This window comes from Falco naumanni, chromosome 1, assembly GCF_017639655.2.
Source record: "Falco naumanni isolate bFalNau1 chromosome 1, bFalNau1.pat, whole genome shotgun sequence".
NCBI lineage: Eukaryota > Metazoa > Chordata > Aves > Falconiformes > Falconidae > Falco > Falco naumanni.
The window spans coordinates 98,340,655-98,359,485 of NC_054054.1; the positions used below are offsets into that span (position 1 = coordinate 98,340,655).

Below are 18,831 nucleotides of genomic sequence, written 5' to 3' on the forward strand. Positions count from 1 at the left end.
ATCTTGGCTCTTTCCAACAGTCTGTTCCACTCAGATTGAAAGTCATCAGGAGAAAACATTTTATTCCTTGAGTTGTACCTGCTGTTATGGTGAACAATTAGCTTCCAGAAAAATTCTGAGAACCCCAGCTTGGTCAAGTACAGGCTTGTTCTTGCATCAGACATACTTTGATTATTTGAGTTCTGTAAGTAAACTGGAGCGCAGCACATGCCCGTGCAAACACAAGCGCAAAGTAAAGTCGTTACAGCTGTTAAGAAATCGTTATTGTAATCGTACTCTTGTGTTTTCAGCTGTGAAGGACAACGTGCATCAAAACAAGATTCCAGTGAATCAGAGCCTTTCAGAGAAGATAAATGAACAAGCAAATCTCAGCATCAATGCAGCCCGGTCATCAAAGATACTCTATGTCATCACAACCAGCCCAAGTCACCCTAGTAGCTCCATGCCTGGTAATGTTACAATAAAATGTGGAAACAGAAAAACATTTTGCCCAGGCACAAGTAGAGCCACTCTTTCCTTTGCCTTCTCCTCCACATTATCTGATCCACTGTGCCTCTAACTAATAAATTAATTTTCATTTAGTCTAATTGCCACTAACTGCTGCTCTCATTACTTTTCAAAACTCACTCCTGAGCATAAATCAGTTGGAAATAGCATGGAGGTGGTGAATCCTTGAGAATGAAAGCACGTAAGAGTAAGATGTGAGTCAGAGCAGCCTTCTTACTAGCATCAGCTTCGAGGACCAGTGCGTACCTTAGAGGTGGCAAAGGGTGCTGAAAAAAGAGCAAGCTTTGGTAGAGTCTGGGATGGCCTGCATGCTGGATGTCTCCCAGTTACCCCAGTACACAAAAGCTACAGCAGTTGTACAGAGAGGGCTATACGAGGATGAAGCAAGTTAATGGGGGAGATGCAGCTGAGAACTGTCTTGTGTCTAGAACTCACCTTCAAGACATCACTTCATTCAGGAAATTGTTGAGTTGTAGATAAGTGGAGGCTGGAAATGGATTCGTGGTGAATACCACCGTTGGTCTTTCCTGTCTATAAACTACCCTGGGCACCCACTGTTACGTGTTGCTGAAGCTGGGCCTTGCTCACACTAAGGACCCTCATGGCTGTGTAGTCCTGCAGCTGTCTGCATCCCCGACCTGAAGTGTAAGACCACGCGGGCACGTGAGCCCCGTCTGCCCTCAGCAGTCAGGCTGCAGCACTGCCCAGGGCTGGGGCAGGTGCGCTGGTGCTGGGCCCTGACGTACAGCAGCTGCGCTTCAGCTGCCTGGCGTTAAACTGGCTTGGGTACACCGGCCGGGGGTGAAGCTGCACCCTTGGGTTTTGTGTGGTTGTGAAAATACTACTGAAATCGTCATGAACTGTCAGTGTCTTGAGGAGGGGGCACCGGGTAGGAGGGAACTTAGGCTTCCTTTTGTTCCTCCTTTGAGCTTCAGGACTTGAGAGTGATGGCCTTTCTTCAGTTGTTTATAATAATTCAAGGTCCTTGCAAGGCAGTTCAGTTAGATTTAGTTTAGCTAAATACGTTAGAGTTACATCGAGTGCCATCCTTTTCCCACCTCGACATTATGTAGCCTCCCACAGCAAGATTATTCAAGTCCAAATTAAAAGATGATTGAATTATTTAGAAATCTGCTCCTTTTGAGCCCCTATCTCTTAAATTGTTCAAATGTCACAATCTACCGAGCTGTTCTTTAAGTCTTGCCTCTTTGACTTAAAAAAGCCAAACCAGAACAAAATTGAAATGTAACCTACAATGACCAAGAGCCTTCAGTGTAAGGTGATAAAATAACAGACCACAAACACTGATCACCTGTCTCAGCAGACTCTAGAAAGGGAAAATAAACCCCATTAGTGATTACTTACGTAATTACTGATACAAAACTAGTCCATCTCCTTGGAAATACAGAGTTACTACTGGTAGCATATATTCTAGTATGTTGTTTAATCTGCTTTTAAATTTTCCTCTGAGTGACTTCTGATTCCTTTCCTGGATACTAGTTAGATAATTTTACTGGCATATGCTTTGGACTTTCCCAGCTCTCAATTTTATAGGGAACATTCCTGCATGGGAAAAAAACGGTTCTGACTGAGAGTTACATGTTCCTGCCAGTCTTTGCAGAAGATACTGTTTTAAGGTTTAAGGCATCTTCAAATTAGTTTTGAATAAAGCATCAGAATGTTATGTGTTTCTTCTGTGCAATATTCTTACTTTCTCCTCCCTTCTCCCTCCTCTTCTCTCTTACAGAGTGGACAATATATAGTCTCACAGCACTGCTCATCCTAAGTGTTACAGCCATAACAGCAAAGATATTTCTCCACATTACCATGAGGTGAGTATGGAGCAAAACTGTCCCTGGAGAACTGACATCTCAGCTCTGCACCAAACCTGGTACACTTCTGCCTTCTGATACTGTCAGACTGGCCATATGCAAATCCTCATAAAAGATACAAATACGTAATAAGCACATTTTTTAACTTCCCAGTCTGTTACAGTAACATTTACTGCTAGAATATCTCTTTTGGTCTTGTTTTGACAAGATATGTATGTAAGGAATAAAAAGGTTTCTTATACTGAGTGACATTACGTAACGAGGCAGATGTAATTAGACATTTGGCATTGGTGGGAAGGGGTCAGATTAAGATACTGCTTTGTGGGGAAAAAAATTGAAACTTCATCCCAGATTGGGGGATTGGGGATAAAAAATTAGATCTATTTAGGCTAGATTCTTTTACTGAAATACTGAAGATGGTTCAAAAAAGAATCACAAAAATGAAAATCTGTATTATAGTATGACTCTTACATGTTATAGGGGTTTTTGGCTATTAGAAACAACATAGTTTTGTTACTATATTTCTGTACACTTACAGCAAGTGATTTTTGTGTCCTCTAGATGGACACTCATTGAATGACATGATGGGGGATGCTGAATATTGTATTTGCATACCACAAACAGGCTTAAATAGACAAGGAAATAAATTTATATTAACAACAATTAGTAACAGAATATGTACAGGCTTCTTAGCTCAACGTCACTGCTTTCATTAGGGTAGCAAGTGTTCTAGCAACAGAATGCCTGACTTTGCATTTGGTCAAGAAACAACCAACAAAATGCTCCAAAAACCTCCATAACTGTGCAGCAGGTGATGGAAAGAAAAGGTGTCACGGGTGCCATGGAAGCTGCTGCGTTACCAGTGTAGCAGTAACGCAGACACAGTGGTACCAGCAGCTTCCCAAGCACCTCAACACTTGGAGTGAATTAATGCTTGTTTCCTAGATCCCATCAGACACCATCTGCAACTGAAACAGAAGATTCCAGTGAGGTTACGACTGCTGGCGAGATCTGGAGTATATTTTACCAGCCATCCACATCGATATCCATCTTCAAGAAAAAGCTTCGAAGCCAACAAGATGATTGCAACCCGCTAGTGGGAAATTGAAGTGTCTTTGATTTTACAAGAATCAATCTCCTTAAAATCCAGGTGACTGGATTTTTTTTTTCTCCCAGTCTCATACTCGTTTTCAAAAAAGTCCATTTCCAAAGGCCTTCAAGTGACTTTACCTATCTGCTGTTCTCTTGGGTATAGTAGTGACAACAGATTTAATTGTGGCAATAACTTTGGAATATCTGGTGCTCATCAGATCTGTAGTGCTGTTAAATAACTGCCTTTAAACCAATGCACTTAAGATATATGTAAAAACCTGTAAAGTTAAAAATCCCCTGTGCCCCTGCCAAAGGTAGTTGAATGAGTATCTGCAGGTTGAGGACTTCTCGTGTCCTTCTCCCTGCACCGCTGTGCCGTGCCAGGCGTCTGGAGCCCCTTTGGTCTCGGGGCTGAAGGCAGAGGTAGGTACAGATAACCCATCAGCTGCCACAGCAACCGGAGCTTATTGCCTTAATGTAAACATGTCTAAACGGTGCTGTACAATAACGTGGGAGTCAAAGACTTGGAGAAGCCATCAGCCTGGTTGCCCAGTGCTCTGCTGTTTCTACATTTGCTGTTTCTACAAGCAGAGATGCACAAATAAAAATCAAATCAAATTCAGGACGCAAACACTCTGTGGAGTTCCAGCTGCAAAGGTGAGCTTTGATGGGGTAATGCTCACCAGGTAAAGGGCTGCTCAAGCAATGAAGACTTCTAAATGACTGTGTCTGACCCATAATTTGCTGAGGATTATGATAATTTTGTTCACAGAAAACCATCATGCTCCAGTCTGAAGTCCTGCATTTGTTCTGGGCATAAGCTTAGGGCTTCTTTAAGGATTATCCAAAGAAATTGTAAATCCACTGGATTTTTGAAAAGTGTGGCTAGCACAGATTCTTACTCTGAAGTTAAAGATACTGATCTGAGCAGCCTAAACTATTACAAAGTTGTAGCCTGCTATCAACAACTCACCTATGCCAGGCTGTGCAGCTGGACAGGTACCCAGTTGCCTTGATGCTCAACTTCTGAGAAGGGAAAGTGTCGTCTTGCCTGCAAAATTAAAACGGAACTGCATTTTAAGATTAATGCCTTTACCTGTCAAAGAACTAGAACATCAATGAGGATCTGATCTGTGAAATCGTTTCTCTTTGATTGTAACAGACAGCATTAACTGGTTTTTTCTCTTTGGTAGCGTATCTGTTCACCCACAATGCTCAGACTCCTCATCCCACTACTGGGGACCCACAGTGAGTCTCTCAGCAAGTCCAGACCAGCAGATATTTGGGAAAGCAAGATATTTAGGAAAAACTGACAATACAGAAGTCAGATAAATTGACTGGAAAAGTTCTGTGAGTGAGCAGCTCCTCCAACTAAGCTAGAGGAAGTTCAGCGAGAGCCCTTACAGTACAGTAATTCTGGTTAAGACAAAAGGAATTAATACCAGTTTAAACATACACCAGTGTATACCAGGCCTGTGGTCAGAGAACAACCATTAAATGCACCTGCAAAAGTCAACTAAGAATAGTAAGAAAAGCGTCACTGAGTTTAAATTCATTGTAGCATCTGCCCTTCTGTTTTTAACATGTAACTCCATCCCCTTCATGAGGTCTATAGATTTACTTGAAAACACAGGGCATCTAAGAATTAAACCGTGAAATTTGTGCCTTACTTGCCATTGTAGGTCTAGTCTTTTACCTGGATTGAATTAATTCCAGCTCCATTTATGTACCACAGGTAAGTGCCAGAGACAGCTGAACAGTACCGCAATAAATGCTTAATAGAAACAAGACTTTACTGAGCCAGCACTTATGGAGTTGTTTACGAATCAAAAACGGAATATCATAGGAATATCTAGTACTTTCTTGCATGAGCTGCTGGAAAGAGTACAGGAAAAGATAATTATAGTATCGCCTAAAATCAAGACAGAACGAGTTGTAAAATGTGCTGGTTATCTCTTACGTGTCATCAGGTTGGACCAAAAAGCACTATCTGTTTCAGACCCAACAAAAATGTCTAAATTGCCTTTTTAGCAGTCAGGTTTTGCATCGTGCTGTGCAGGGAAGGAGTCCTTACAGATTTGTAGCAAAACAGATTAATTTGCTTCCTAAGCGTGCTTAGTATGGTTCACTAATGGAGAACCAGGAGGAATGAGTGAGAGTGTAAACCTGGACCCTTACGTTACGAGTGCATTGTATGAAGCTTTGTCTGCTTGCCTTCTGGAATGTTCTTGAGCAGTTAAAGATACGTAGGCAAAGGGATGTTCATAAAGCAGTTAGCTAATGTTATAAACTGAAGAGACGTCAGGAGCACCCTATGACTGATTTCTGCCTCGTGCAGAAGGAAAAAATACAGAACTGCTAAGCTTCTCTTCTTCACTAAAGAATTTGACTATAAAATTAGAGAAAGCCCGTTACAAACAACAACAAAGACAGACTGATGCTACTAATGCAAAATTGGGAAAATTTACAAACTGAGATTTTACATCGGTCCCTTAGCTCCTCAACAATTTTTTAACTGATAAAATCGTATTTTGAGGGTCTTTCTTATGGAATGTTTATCTGATTTCTGTATGAAAGACCCATAAAACCAGCAGTAAGAGCAGATTAACTGGCCACCGCAACAATGATCATGACTAAGCATAAGGTATTGGGACAGTGCACAGGTAAACACTGAGAAAAGCAGAGAGGACATTGTTATGTTCCCCCCAAATCTTCCAGATTGCCTGATTCTAGATACCTCTGTGATACTAGGAAACAGACCAACAGGTAGAAATGCACAGATGGGGTCCGTCCCTTAAGTAGCACTTCTTACTCTATGGGCCTGGGGCCACCAAGAGCACGTAGGTCTCTGCTGTAGGTTTCTTCAAAATGTGGTCGCTCACACTCCCGGTGCAAACACTCCAGGGGCATGGTGGTACGTGGCCAACACAGCCGGTATCCATTAATGTAGCACTTTCTGATCTTTGCTATTAAGGGTTTGGGGAGAGAAGGAAGCAAAGTCTGACATGCACAACTGTTGTAATCCCACATGGTTCAGCATGCAGAAACGCCCCTGCGACACTAGCAGCTGAGTGCTGACAGCTGGAGGGTGCAGACACCTCGGGATGTTCGTGTTTACAGCATTTTCTGCAACAAATTGAAAATAACTGCAGAAGAATTTGTTTGGAATTCTATCCAAATGGCCTTCTGACCTCCTACCTAGCAGTTCCAACAGGCTGGACAGGCTGCAAACATGGCATTGGCCACAATTTCAAAAGTGACCATTTTGACAGCAAAACTGTTACAAGGCGCTGCCTTCTCATGCAGGGGCGTCCGGCCCCGGCTGCAGCCCCCTCCTCCCTGGGGTGTTGGTGTGACCGGCTGCGTGGTGGTGCAATAAATTGATCAGGTTAAAAATTACCATCGCTTTCTCTTCCCTGAGTTGCTTCTCACAGAGACAAGCTCTCTGATCTTGTTTCTGGGGTGGCTGCAGAGCGAGCTGAGCTGACCCACCGCAGTGGACCGTAAGCCACAGGAAAAAGCCAGTGCCCGGCCCCAGAGGCACCGAGCGCTCACGCTGGCCCTGCCTGTAGCAGCGTGGCAGGCTGCCTCCCTGCCAAAGCCACACAGCATCACTTACAGCAGCCTACAGTGCGTGTGGACCTCAGGTGGAAGGGGGCCAGCGGGACAAGTGGCCCCTCTCGTTCAAAATCTACATTTAAAACTAGTTTAGTGTTGACTGAATGATTTTCTATGTACTTTTGTCTTAATATTGTTATGTTGGGGGGGGGAGGGGAATAGAGACTGTGTTATTTAAAAATATGTGTGATATGTTATCATAGTAATATATATATTTATATATGTATAGGAAATGCGTTATTTAATACAGCATATTATGCTTGTATCTTGCTAACATTTTATAGGAAGAAAAGATGTTAGTTTACACTCTGGGAAAAATAAATTTTCTATACACTGTAACCATAGAAGAAAATCAAAGGTAATTCATTGGTCTCTATGCTAGAAGAGCGCTGAGAAGAGGGTAACTCGGACTCAGTTTTGTGGCAGATGCCGATTCAGATGAAACAGCTGCTTTAAGATGCGCTTTCCTCCTTTGGGTCTCATTTCTAGCTTGTAATTGTATTGGGCTGTTCATCAGATTCTGCAAATTCATGCGCATATACTCCCTGGACCGTTTTAACATCAAACATGTCATCGGCTTTTTTGGTCAAGCATCAGTATCATCTTTTTGGGGGCTTGTTTCTGTCAGATTTCCTACAGTCAGTGCAATGCGGAGGGGCTTCTGCCCCATCGCTCACACAGCCACACCAGTGGTATTGCAGAATTCGTGCCTCGCTATTCCAAGCTCCCCAGCGATGGGATAAATGGGAGATTTTTACTGATAGCCCTGGAAACTACTGAATCTGCAGCCCGCATGACTACAGGCCAAACACATCAGCGGAGACTGGGCTGCCAGTGGGTGAGCGTGACTCGTTATTCCAGTTTCGGCTCCTGGTTAATAACGCTTCCTGGGCGGTGGGAAGGCCGACAGATTGTTCTAGCGCGCCGCTTTGCCTGAAGGGTGAACTACAAAACAACTCCTGACTAATACTTGTCCAACTAGTTCTCGATACCTTGAAGCAATGATATTTCACAATACTCCAACGAAATACAGTCCAGCAGCAGTTTCACCTGAATATTTAGACATTTATGAGCAGCCTTATCATCCTGCTACCTTAAGATCTTGAGATTAAAAAAAAAAAGAAGCAGCCTTCAAAGCATACCGGTTTTGCCGTAACAACACACCCCCTGACACACATACATCTCATGCAGCTCGTACTTGCTCAACTTTACTGAGCACCTGTGCTTTGGGATGAAAGCCGGCATTCTGAATTTCAGTCCCAGGACAATTTACTGTAAATCCAAACTATCACATGAACCAAAGACGACCGACAAAAGAGAACAGAATGAATCAAACCTCAAATATCTCGCCGCTGACACACGTGCTGTGTTTGTATGTGGCCATGCTGCGGTCAGCAAATGGGTGTAGGTAATAATTATAAAAAATAAATAGAGTGAGTGTCAGCAGGAGTTGTGTTAGCATTGCTAAAGCCTGGGCAAGCGCCGAGCGCGGGAGGCAGACGCTCTGCAGTGCCCCAGCCGCCTCCAGCAGCGCCTCCGCCTTGCGGGGTGGGGAGAACGTTTGGGCTGCGGGCGCTGAGGATGGTACGTGTGGAGCATGCGGCACCGCAGTGGGAAGCGATTTCGGCGGTAACAGCAAAGTGAAGTTTTCAGTTTACGTGTTTTCAGACCGTTGGCAGTGACCATAACGATTCTTCCAGTGTTTTCTCTACAGATCGCAGCAACACGTAACGCTGCTTCCCCGCCTTCGAGATTCACCTGTTCTTTCATTAACTCCTGACCAAAGCAGCACGATGCTCTCCCAAAGAAACCCTCAGCTACATTTTATCTGAACACCTGAACAGCAGTGTCAGGCACCAGAACTGTCCCTCCAGCTTTTTGTGTCCCGACTCAAACTCTCGTTTTCTTTCAGAGGCGCGGCGGCCGCAGGGGACCAGCCTCCCCGGCTCAGGGGTCCCGTGCCCCCTCCTGCCGATCGGGTCACCGGGCTCCTCTTACACTTGTGTCCATCTGGGAACCGCTGCCTTTTTTCGGTTGTTTCCTAAGCAACGGTTTCATTCCCCGTGAGGGACATGTATTCTTTATTCGGAAAGAGACACTTTTCTGTGCAGCATTTCAGCAGCAGGAGCGTGGCTCCACGGCAGGGGAAAATCCCGGGATCTGTGTCGCTGTGTTCTCCCAGACGGAGGCTCGGCCTGGGCTGGTTCCCGGCCTTGTAAGGACACTTCTCTTCATGCTGCCCAAGTAACAGCCCCTGTTACCCAACAGCTGTCACAGGATCTGACAGATGCACCCAGTATTGCTACAGCAAAAGTGAGGTAGTGTTACAGAAACACCAAGTGTCCCCGTAACGCAGGGGCTCCCGCAGCCCAGGCTGTCCAGCTCGCCGCGTTCCCCATGGAGGCTCCACGCGGGTTTATGGTGCTCGCAGGGTTCCCCCGTGCCCGAAATACCAAACCTCAGCACTGAAATGAACCTCCCCCGTCAAATATGAAAAGATTCATGGTTTTTATAGAAAATGTTTACATTTAGACATTAAAAAAAAAAAAAAAGACACTATCATGAGGAAAAGACAGAACGTATCCACCAGCACCCCCAGCACCACATTCGAGTCCCGGCCGCAGCCCGCAGCCGCGGGGAGCGGGGCTCTGGGCTCCCCCCCAGGTTGGTGGGCCAGCAGGGGAGGGCATGGCACGGTCCTACAGGCACCGTCACCTCACCTTTTCTCCAGAACAAGACTTGGTAAAACAAAACACCAATCAGCAACAGCAAACTGGGGGGGCCTGGCGGGAAGGGAACACCAGTGTGACACAGGCATTACCAGCCCGGTGCATATGGTGAGCGTTACGGTATTTTTTTTAGAACAGTTGCTTAATGAACTGATTTTCAAATGAAATGAGCATCTACAATCATCGGCAATTGCCAGGATTCTGTTGGCCAGGCACAAAAAGGGCCCCCGCTCTGCTTGGGAAGCACCTGCTGGTGCTGCTCAACATCCTCCATTGCGGCTCCCCCACTGCTGCGCCCCCGCCCCCCCGGCTCCCACAGCGCGGGGGCCACAACGGAGCCGCACGCGAGAAGGAACCCCCAGACAGTGACACTGTCCAGCTCGGGGGGCTGCCAGACCCAGCAGCCCCCTCCCCCCAGTGATACCCCCCAGCTCAGAGGGATGCCAGCCCCAGGAAGCCCCCCCAGTGATATGCCCCAGCTCGGGGGGATGCCAGCCCCAGGAGCCCCCCCACAGTGATACCCCCCACAGTGATACCCCCCAGCTCGGGGGGCTGCCAGCCCTGCCGGGGAGCTCCCACATGGGACAGGGAGCGGGAGGGCAGCGGGGCTGAGCTCTTGGCTGAATTCTGGGGTGACCGAGTTACAGCGACGTGAACACAGAGGAGCGGGGGGGTGTCCAGGGGATTACCGGGGACAGTCTTTGGGAGAAGGAAGGAAGTGGGGGAGACTGGAAAGGCTTGTTGGGTGTGTATCCTGGATGGGACATACGTAATGCACGGAGGCAAACCGCCTACCCAATAACACAAACACACTTTACATCAATCCATATGCACACGCGCGGGCTGCCAGCCACATGCCTCCAAGCCCCTCTAGCTGCCTGCATAAACATCCTCGGTCAAATTTTGCCCTCTGCTGACCGACGAGAGCAGCAAAGCACCAATTTCCACCAGTGGCACCAGTGCTGTCACCCCCCCTTGCCTGCCCCAGCCAGGAGTCACCCACCCGTGTCCGCCGAGGCCGCGCTGGCTCGGGTCTCGAAGCAGTTTTATTTCAGGACTATACGTTATTTATAGCTGAAATTAAACTAGAAATAAAGGTTCCACACAAAAATAAGGATGCCTTCCAGCTGATGTGTCACTCCGCACGTGCCTGGAGGCCTCAGGGGCTTGCAAGACCCCCCACATCCCCCCCCCATCCCAGCACACCACACCACAGCCCAAGTGCTGCCCTGTTACAGCTGCTCACCTGCTTCCCCTGGCGCAGCCCTTCACCCCATCTCTTCACCGTGTACCCTGGTGCGCTGCCCCCCACGCCGCCCTCACCTGCCTTCCCACGGCACCTTTGCTGTCCTGCTTCCCCCTCCACAGCAACACCAGCCGGCGTGAGTGGGGACACCGGGGACATCGGGGACACCCTCACAACACCGGCGCTGGGCAAGGTGACCGGCGGACACTCCCAGGAAGGCAGCTAAAACTGGCAAGTACTGGGCAGACACTGCACACAGTACCGCGTTAAAAAAAAATAAATAGTTTTTAAAAATAAATTAGTCAATATCTACAAATTTCTGGTGGATACACAGCTGTGGCGCTTGTTGAACATTGAATGGTCCTAAGAACATCATGGGTTGCCTCCAGAAAAAACACACTTTCAAACTTTTTATCATGGTCATTTGTGTTAGGATCTGTACGTGTGTGTGTATGTATATACATACCCACCTATTATTTAAAAAAAGGAAAAAATATGTATTACACTTCACCTCAGTACATCTAGGACTATACTTTGAGGACCACAGCTATCCCTGTCCTTTCCCCCAAAACAAGAAGGACAACTTCCACGTGTATATGCAATAAAACTGTATTTTTGTGTGGTTTTGCCTTTTTTTTTTTTTTTTTAATACAGACATTTGTACACTTTCTTACAAAACTGCAGGTAACTACAACTTTTCTTAAATCATTTTTGGTCGGCAAGTACTGTAAAATCTTTGTGTGCAATTATCATGTATTTACAGGGCCTCATGTTAGTGATTTTCAATGATTATTACAATAATGTCACACACTCTCAACATAAGACATGGCTTAAGATAAATATATTAGTAAATAAATATTCTGAGAACATATTTCCATAAATGAAATGTGCTGCTATACATATACAGAATATATACAAGATGTTTTCTAGCTTTTAAAACATTTTAAAAAATGGTAATGAAGGAGAAAGAGCCCTTTGACCATATTACAAATCTTTACAGCAAATTTTATACAAAACAATTTTAAGTGCTATAAGATAACTTTAATTAAAAACATTTTAAATAGTGCCTCATGAGCCAAACACAATGACAACTGTTCATGTAAGTAGTAGAAAGGCATTTTTTGTTATAAAAACCATCTATCACGGCCAGCTAGCCTGTAAGTCTGTACAGACAGACAGGTAGCGGGGAATTAACTAAACATCGAATATAAAACCAAACACAGAAACCAGGTGTAGGTACCTCTGTGGTAAGGCCTGCAGAGACTGTTGTACTGGCTGAGATTTCCACAACACGTGAATGAGACCAGTACAGCCAGGAACACCATGAGCCAGAATATTCCAATTTCTTTTTTATAACCACATTTTACCACAACATGCTGTGTAGTTACAGAGTACAATGCAACTTAGGTGGCCTCAGTGCCTCACAAAACACCAAGCAGAATAACCAAGGTAGTATACCAGAGCTTCTACAACGCATTTCTTTTGAGTGGAGCAAGGAGAAAGCTAAGACTTAAAAAAAACAACCAAAAAAAACCCAAAAAACCCAAACCTTTAGTTTATTCTCCCGACACATACCACTTACTTCAGTCATTCAGAGAATGAGTAAGTTTTCAATAAGCTTTATACACAGAAAATGTGTTTATTGGAATTTTTATTTTAAAGTTATACCCAGATACTGCCTTGAATTAATTCTCTGAACAGCTGGATTTTGGTGTTTGTTCATTTAAAAAGATTTAACGTGAATTCCTTTAAATATAATTATTTTTTCCTAACATATTCAGTACAGAAAGTAACAGTAAACAGATGAATGTATTCATTATTTCTTAGATGTCTGCTTCTTTCAAAATATTTCATTTGGGACTATAAAGCAAACAAGTTAACCTGGCTGGTTCTCACAATTAGCCCAGTGCTGTCAAGGACATTACTTTGGCAGAAAACGTAACATGAAGCGTACATCTCTTTTTCATGTCTCTTAAGTATCTCCAAAGCGTACTGAACTTCAGACAAATCTTTTCGGAAGACTGGCACTGTGGGCATTAAATAATTATTTTCCCTTTAGGAGAATTCCTGCTGTGAATACACCAGACAGGATGACACTGTGTCCTCAGGCACATGCAGCATGACAGGCAATTTAAACCATGCTATGGTAGCCTCTTACTCAGAAGCTGCTGTTTCCACAGGAAACAATTGCTATCAGAAGTGACGACATGCATTATCTCACGATAACAAATATCCTCACTAGTACAAGCACAAGAACAAAAGTATGTGCCCAGGCTAACAGGGTACAGAGAGCACTCTGTACACAAGACAAAAATGAAGCACAACTGGCTGGGCCCCACAAAACCTTTAAAACAGATCAATCTATGGAAGCTACATCAACCACAGCAAAGAAGAAAATCATGATTAAACCAAGTCCCTCACTTTCCCCCGCGCACCAAAGGTGACAAGCACTGCTGCCCTCAGGCATGCTCGCAGTCGGTAAGGAAACAAGACCCGTTCCCAAACTGAGCCAGCCAAGCTGCAAGCACCCTGCAAGCTCCGTTTTCCTGCGCACGCCAGCATTCCTCACAGCTGGAACAGGGGCTACAGGTGCCTGAAAATCTTCCTATGGAAGGCAAGGTTCGTTACCTACAAAGGGATCATCACCCCTTCTAAGCACTTTCTTCCAGCATCTGTTTGAGGGAGGGGTCCCCAGCATTCTTACCAGTCAGAAGATACAATGAGGTCCATGGTTTAGCAGGAAGTGAGGATGAGAACGTTCTGAGCTACCAGATTCCCTACCCCCACTCTGTTAAAACTAATCCTAATGGCAGGAGGCCCTTCCTAGCCAAATCTTCAGAGCAGCATGAAAGGGGGAGGAGGGGAGAGGAGAAAGGAGACGGTCCGATGCTTCACCTCCCTCAAAATTGCTGATATAACTTGCTGGCTACCAGGATCTGCTACTAGGATTAGTCGGTATCTGAGCATCCATTCAGCAGCTGTATCCCTCTGGACTACTATATTTCAAGGTGCTATCTGGTTTCTAAGGCAGGTGTAGCCCTGAGCTTATAGAAGGCTGGACTCCTTTCAGTAGGAGATAACAGCATCTACACAAAGCCTGGCTTATTTAACACACCGTGTTACCCCTCAGCAAGAGCTGACACGGTCACTTCTAAAAAGAAAATATAAATAACACTTTGTCATTAATATAGAAATGGCACTAGAGCTCAGAAATGCTCCACGCCACATCCCACATGGGCTTTGCACACAAATGGAGGCCTGAAGGCTTCAGGCAAGAGGGACAAAGGAGACAATCAAGCTGATGCGGACACAGAGGAAGAGGAAGTGGGGGAGGGACTTCTCCACATTACCACTTTTGTGTGTTTGTCAAAGCTTAAAAAAAATTGAAGTCCAAGAGAATCTGGAGTTTCTGATAAGCTCTGCTTCTCCATCTGGGATCATCTGGACAGGCCTAGTCACCGATTTGGCTTCTCTCCAGGGGATGAGATCCAGCACCTGAAAGATAAAGAAAACTAAGGATCATTGCACCTACAATATTGCATCCAGCTTTGGGGCCCCCAGAACAAGACGCTGACTGACGGGGGCGAGTTCAGCAGAGCGCCAAGATGCCCAGAGGGCTGGAGCCCCCCAGCCCCTGGGGAGAAGCGGCCGAGGGCTGGGGCTCGCTCAGCCTGCAGCAGACGAGGCATCAGGGCTCCCCCGAGCAGCACTGCAATAGCCGCATGGAGCCCGGCACCGCATGGAGCCCAGCACCGCATGGAGCCAGCACCGCATGGAGCCCGGCACCGCATGGAGCCAGCACCGCATGGAGCCCAGCACCGCATGGAGCCCAGCACCGCATGGAGCCGGCACCGCATGGAGCCCGGCACCGCATGGAGCCAGCACCGCATGGAGCCAGCACCGCATGGAGCCCGGCACTGCATGGAGCCAGCACCGCATGGAGCCGGCACCGCATGGAGCCGGCACCGCATGGAGCCGGCACCGCATGGAGCCCAGCACCGCATGGAGCCAGCACCACATGGAGCCCAGCACCGCATGGAGCCAGCACCGCATGGAGCCCGGCACCGCATGGAGCCCAGCACCGCATGGAGCCAGCACCGCATGGAGCCCGGCACCGCATGGAGCCAGCATCGCATGGAGCCAGCACCGCATGGAGCCAGCATCGCATGGAGCCCGGCACCGCATGGAGCCCGGCACCGCATGGAGCCCAGCACCGCATGGAGCCCTGCACCGCATGGAGCCCAGCACCGCATGGAGCCGGCACCGCATGGAGCCGGCACCGCATGGAGCCCGGCACCGCATGGAGCCGGCACCGCATGGAGCCCGGCACCGCATGGAGCCAGCACCGCATGGAGCCCGGCACCGCATGGAGCCCAGCACCGCATGGAGCCATCACCGCATGGAGCCAGCACCGCATGGAGCCCAGCACCGCATGGAGCCAGCACCGCATGGAGCCCGGCACCGCATGGAGCCAGCACCGCATGGAGCCCGGCACCGCATGGAGCCCAGCACCGCATGGAGCCCGGCACCGCATGGAGCCCGGCACCGCATGGAGCCAGCGCCCTCACAGCCACGCGCCCTGGGCAAGAGGCGAGGGGCTCGGGCTGGAACACGCCATGCTCCGGTGGGATACAAGGAACATCCTTCCACCGCGCGGGCAGCCAGCGGGGAGCGGGGGCCCAGTGAGGAACGCGCTGCGTCCCTGGGGCTGGAGAAACCTGGTCGGCAAACGGCGCAATGGGGGCTGATCCTGGAGGTGGCCCTGCCTTGTGCAGGGGGCTGGGCGGGATGGTGGCCTGAGGTCCCTTCCGACACAGGGTATCCTGTGATTCCGTGAACACCCTCAAAACCAGCCCTTGAAAGGCAGGCAAGGAACTTCCCCTTCGTTCCAAGTGGCTCTTTTTGCCCCTTGTGTATGTCCACAGCTAAGACTTTCCCACATATTCTTCTACAGTAATTCCAAGCTTTTCACTCTTTTTTTTTTTTTTTTTTTTATCCTTCAGCTTGTCTGTCCCCTCCCGGCACTGTGGCCTTGTCTACTTCAGCATCTCACCACAGCTGCCATGACTGGCATGGTGTTCCCAGCTGTGGGAGCTCCAACAGGGGCCTGGTACTAGCAGTCACTTTTCCCCCCTCCCCACAAAGGACGAGTATGAAAGCTCTTACAGGGTTAAATAGCAAACGAACACCTTCTGTTCCTCTAGCTAGGACCAAATGAGCACAGGTTACGAGAGAGTAACACTTTTGGGCAAAGCATGAGTCAATAACCTGCTCTTACACAAAGGATGGCAGCAACCTTTATGGCTGCAGGTAACGAGGAAGCTGGAAGCCTTTCATATGCTATGACAGAGTGGTAGCGAGTAATCAAAAAAAGCACAGAAATTACCTGTGGCCTTTGTGGTTGTCATCAGCTTCTGGGCATTCAGAGGGGGACTGGGAAAGAGCATTCCCGCTTCCTCCTCCTGAGAGGAGTAGTTCTGCCGCAGGAATGATGTTGCCTCGTAGCACACCTCCCTCTCGTCCTGTACCTCTCCCATCCCTTGGCAGTGCAGGTAAGTATCCAGCTCTGGTGTTCCATCCCAGGAACTACAGCCCCCCGTGTGGGTCCCTTGGCACTCTGTAGGTAGGATCATCTCACAGTCTCTGTCTTCAGGAATTATGGGAATGCGTTGACCCAGATCACATACACCCTTACAGCAGCTTGGCAAGGTGTCATCGGGAAGCGTGTACTGCACATTCACTGCATAGTCTTCTGTATAGCAGCCACCACCTCCACTGCCACTGTTGCTACTACAGGCTACCTGCTTCTCTTCATAGAAGCAGCAGGGCAACCCCTCATATTTTACCCCATCTGTCCTATGCAAGTGGTCTGAGTTAATACTGTACAAGCCCGGGGTGTTCCCTGACTGTGGTTCTATTCCTGGGCCACACGTCCCCCACAGCGGAGAGCCAAGGAAGAGTGCACTACAGTCAGCCGTCCCACTGCTAGGCTCCAGGGCAGAGTGCTGGAGTTCAAAGCAGCATGCACATGCTTGCTCCAGAAGTGGCCCTGCTATCTCTGGATTCTTCCAGTTCCTTTTAACATCCAATGCAGCACCAGGAGTGGCCTCATGTCCTCCCTCTGAGGTAGTGCCATTTGGATCCCTGTGCTCTAGTGAGGAATTACTGCTATAGTTCATATCCATGCTGCAGTTAGACAGTTGGTCCCCTGAGGAAGAAGCTGGCACAGGCCGGCAGTCAGCACCCACCAGGCCGTGACCATGAGCTGGAAGCTCATCCTGGTGGGGGCCCTCCAAGAGAACAATTGCACCCCTGTTTGCACCACCAACCTCACCCACTCGGCAAGGGCTCTTACTGCGGTAAACGTACGGGTCATAGTCACTGCTCAGAGAGCTGCGAAAGGTGGAGCAGCTCCCATAAACGCCTTGGTTGCTGACCTCAGTGCAGTCAACCATGGAGTCGCTAGAGGAGCAGTGGCACTGACCAGAACTGCTGCTGCTGCTGTCACTCCCAGGGCAGTCAGCCAAATATCCACTGCACACCGAACGGTGACCGTGATAGCAGCTAAAGCTGGAGGTACTGCCACTCTCCAAGCGGGATGAGGGCACTACATGTACCACGGGAGGGAAAAGCATGCTGCTACCAGGCTGAAAGGCACGGGAAGGACCCTTTGAGGAAATGCCAGCTGGAAGCTGTCCATCTTGCTCAGGGTAACTAAGGCCTTGGAAGTAGTAGTGCTGATACATGGTCTCATATTGGGAAAAGCACGCTGCTTTGGAAAAGTTGCGTCCACTAAACTTGGGTCTTCGGAAGTTGTGAGCTGGAGAGTAAGCCCTGTGTTCCAGGCTACAGTGATGCGTGTTTAAAGCATGGTCCAAATGAATAGGCTGGTAACTTCGGATATAGGCTGGGGACGGCGCTTGGTAGAGGCTCTGTTCACCGTGTCGCTCAACCGTGAGTACTGTGATAGGGTTTCCATGAGGGTCCATGCTTGTCCGAGTGGGATACGCTGTTATCTGGTTTGCTCTGTGCACTCGGCCTGGGTAATGGACAGGCAGAATCACCCTCTGCTGCCGGCTGCGTGCTGGGTTGATGGATTCCAGACAGACTGGGCCTGCATTTCCCTTCTTCTGTTCTGAATAAGAGAAATAAGAGTGGAGAAGTAGAAGTAGGGGGCAATAAAAAGGAATCTACTTTATGCAAGACAGAAGGATATTTTGTTCTGAATTTCATTATATTACACATACAACAGAGTTAAACAAAAAAAAAAACAAACAAAAAAACCCCAAAAAAACAACCACAAAACCAGATAACTTTTTACACAGAAGGAATAATAACAAAACAAAGAAGATAAGTCAAGAGCATCTGCCTGGAAGCCTTTGAAACATTCAATTGTACTTGCTTAAAAAGAAGTGATGTCAGATACTGTTCTCATATATGCAAAACCTTCTCCTTACACAGGATTCCTGATCTTGCACATTAAGAGCAAGGCTGGCAGTCACTGCTTGAGTTTTCACTTTACACATTTATATAAATGGGTATTAATAGAAAACTTGTTTCAAGACGGAAAAATGGAAGGGGGAGAGGGCAAATAAGGGAAACCACATTCCAAGTTACAACACCATGGAAAAATAAAAACCATCGTCTTTTCTTTATAATTACCAAGATAAAACATACCCATCCATTTTATCTACCTGTCCTCCCTGCATTCAGAGGCTGACCAACACTCTGCTGGGCATCGCACCCGGAACAAGCAAAAACATGGTATGTGACCTGTTATTCCAGGGCATGCAGTCATTTCCAAAGA

The 18,831-nt window shown here is 47.5% G+C and overlaps 2 protein-coding genes across 4 annotated transcripts in view; one reads left to right on the forward strand and one right to left on the reverse strand.

The window, feature by feature from the left end:
- Positions 1-5,100, forward strand: part of KREMEN1 (kringle containing transmembrane protein 1) — a 31,294-nt gene extending 26,194 nt beyond the window's left edge. For both annotated transcript variants that reach the window (XM_040611457.1, XM_040611447.1), the window contains exons 7-9: positions 291-449; positions 2,255-2,339; positions 3,285-5,100. In XM_040611457.1, the coding sequence (XP_040467391.1) occupies positions 291-449; positions 2,255-2,339; positions 3,285-3,447 (407 nt within the window). In that variant the 3' untranslated portion in view covers positions 3,448-5,100. The remainder of the gene's footprint in view (positions 1-290; positions 450-2,254; positions 2,340-3,284) is intronic.
- A 6,525-nt stretch (positions 5,101-11,625) lies between these two features.
- ZNRF3 (zinc and ring finger 3) overlaps positions 11,626-18,831 on the reverse strand; it is a 96,906-nt gene continuing 89,700 nt past the window's right edge. For both annotated transcript variants that reach the window (XM_040611373.1, XM_040611375.1), the window contains 2 exons: positions 16,411-18,159; positions 11,626-14,519 (listed from right to left, as the gene is read on the reverse strand). In XM_040611373.1, coding sequence (XP_040467307.1) covers positions 14,476-14,519; positions 16,411-18,159 — 1,793 coding nt within the window. In that variant the 3' untranslated portion in view covers positions 11,626-14,475. The remainder of the gene's footprint in view (positions 14,520-16,410; positions 18,160-18,831) is intronic.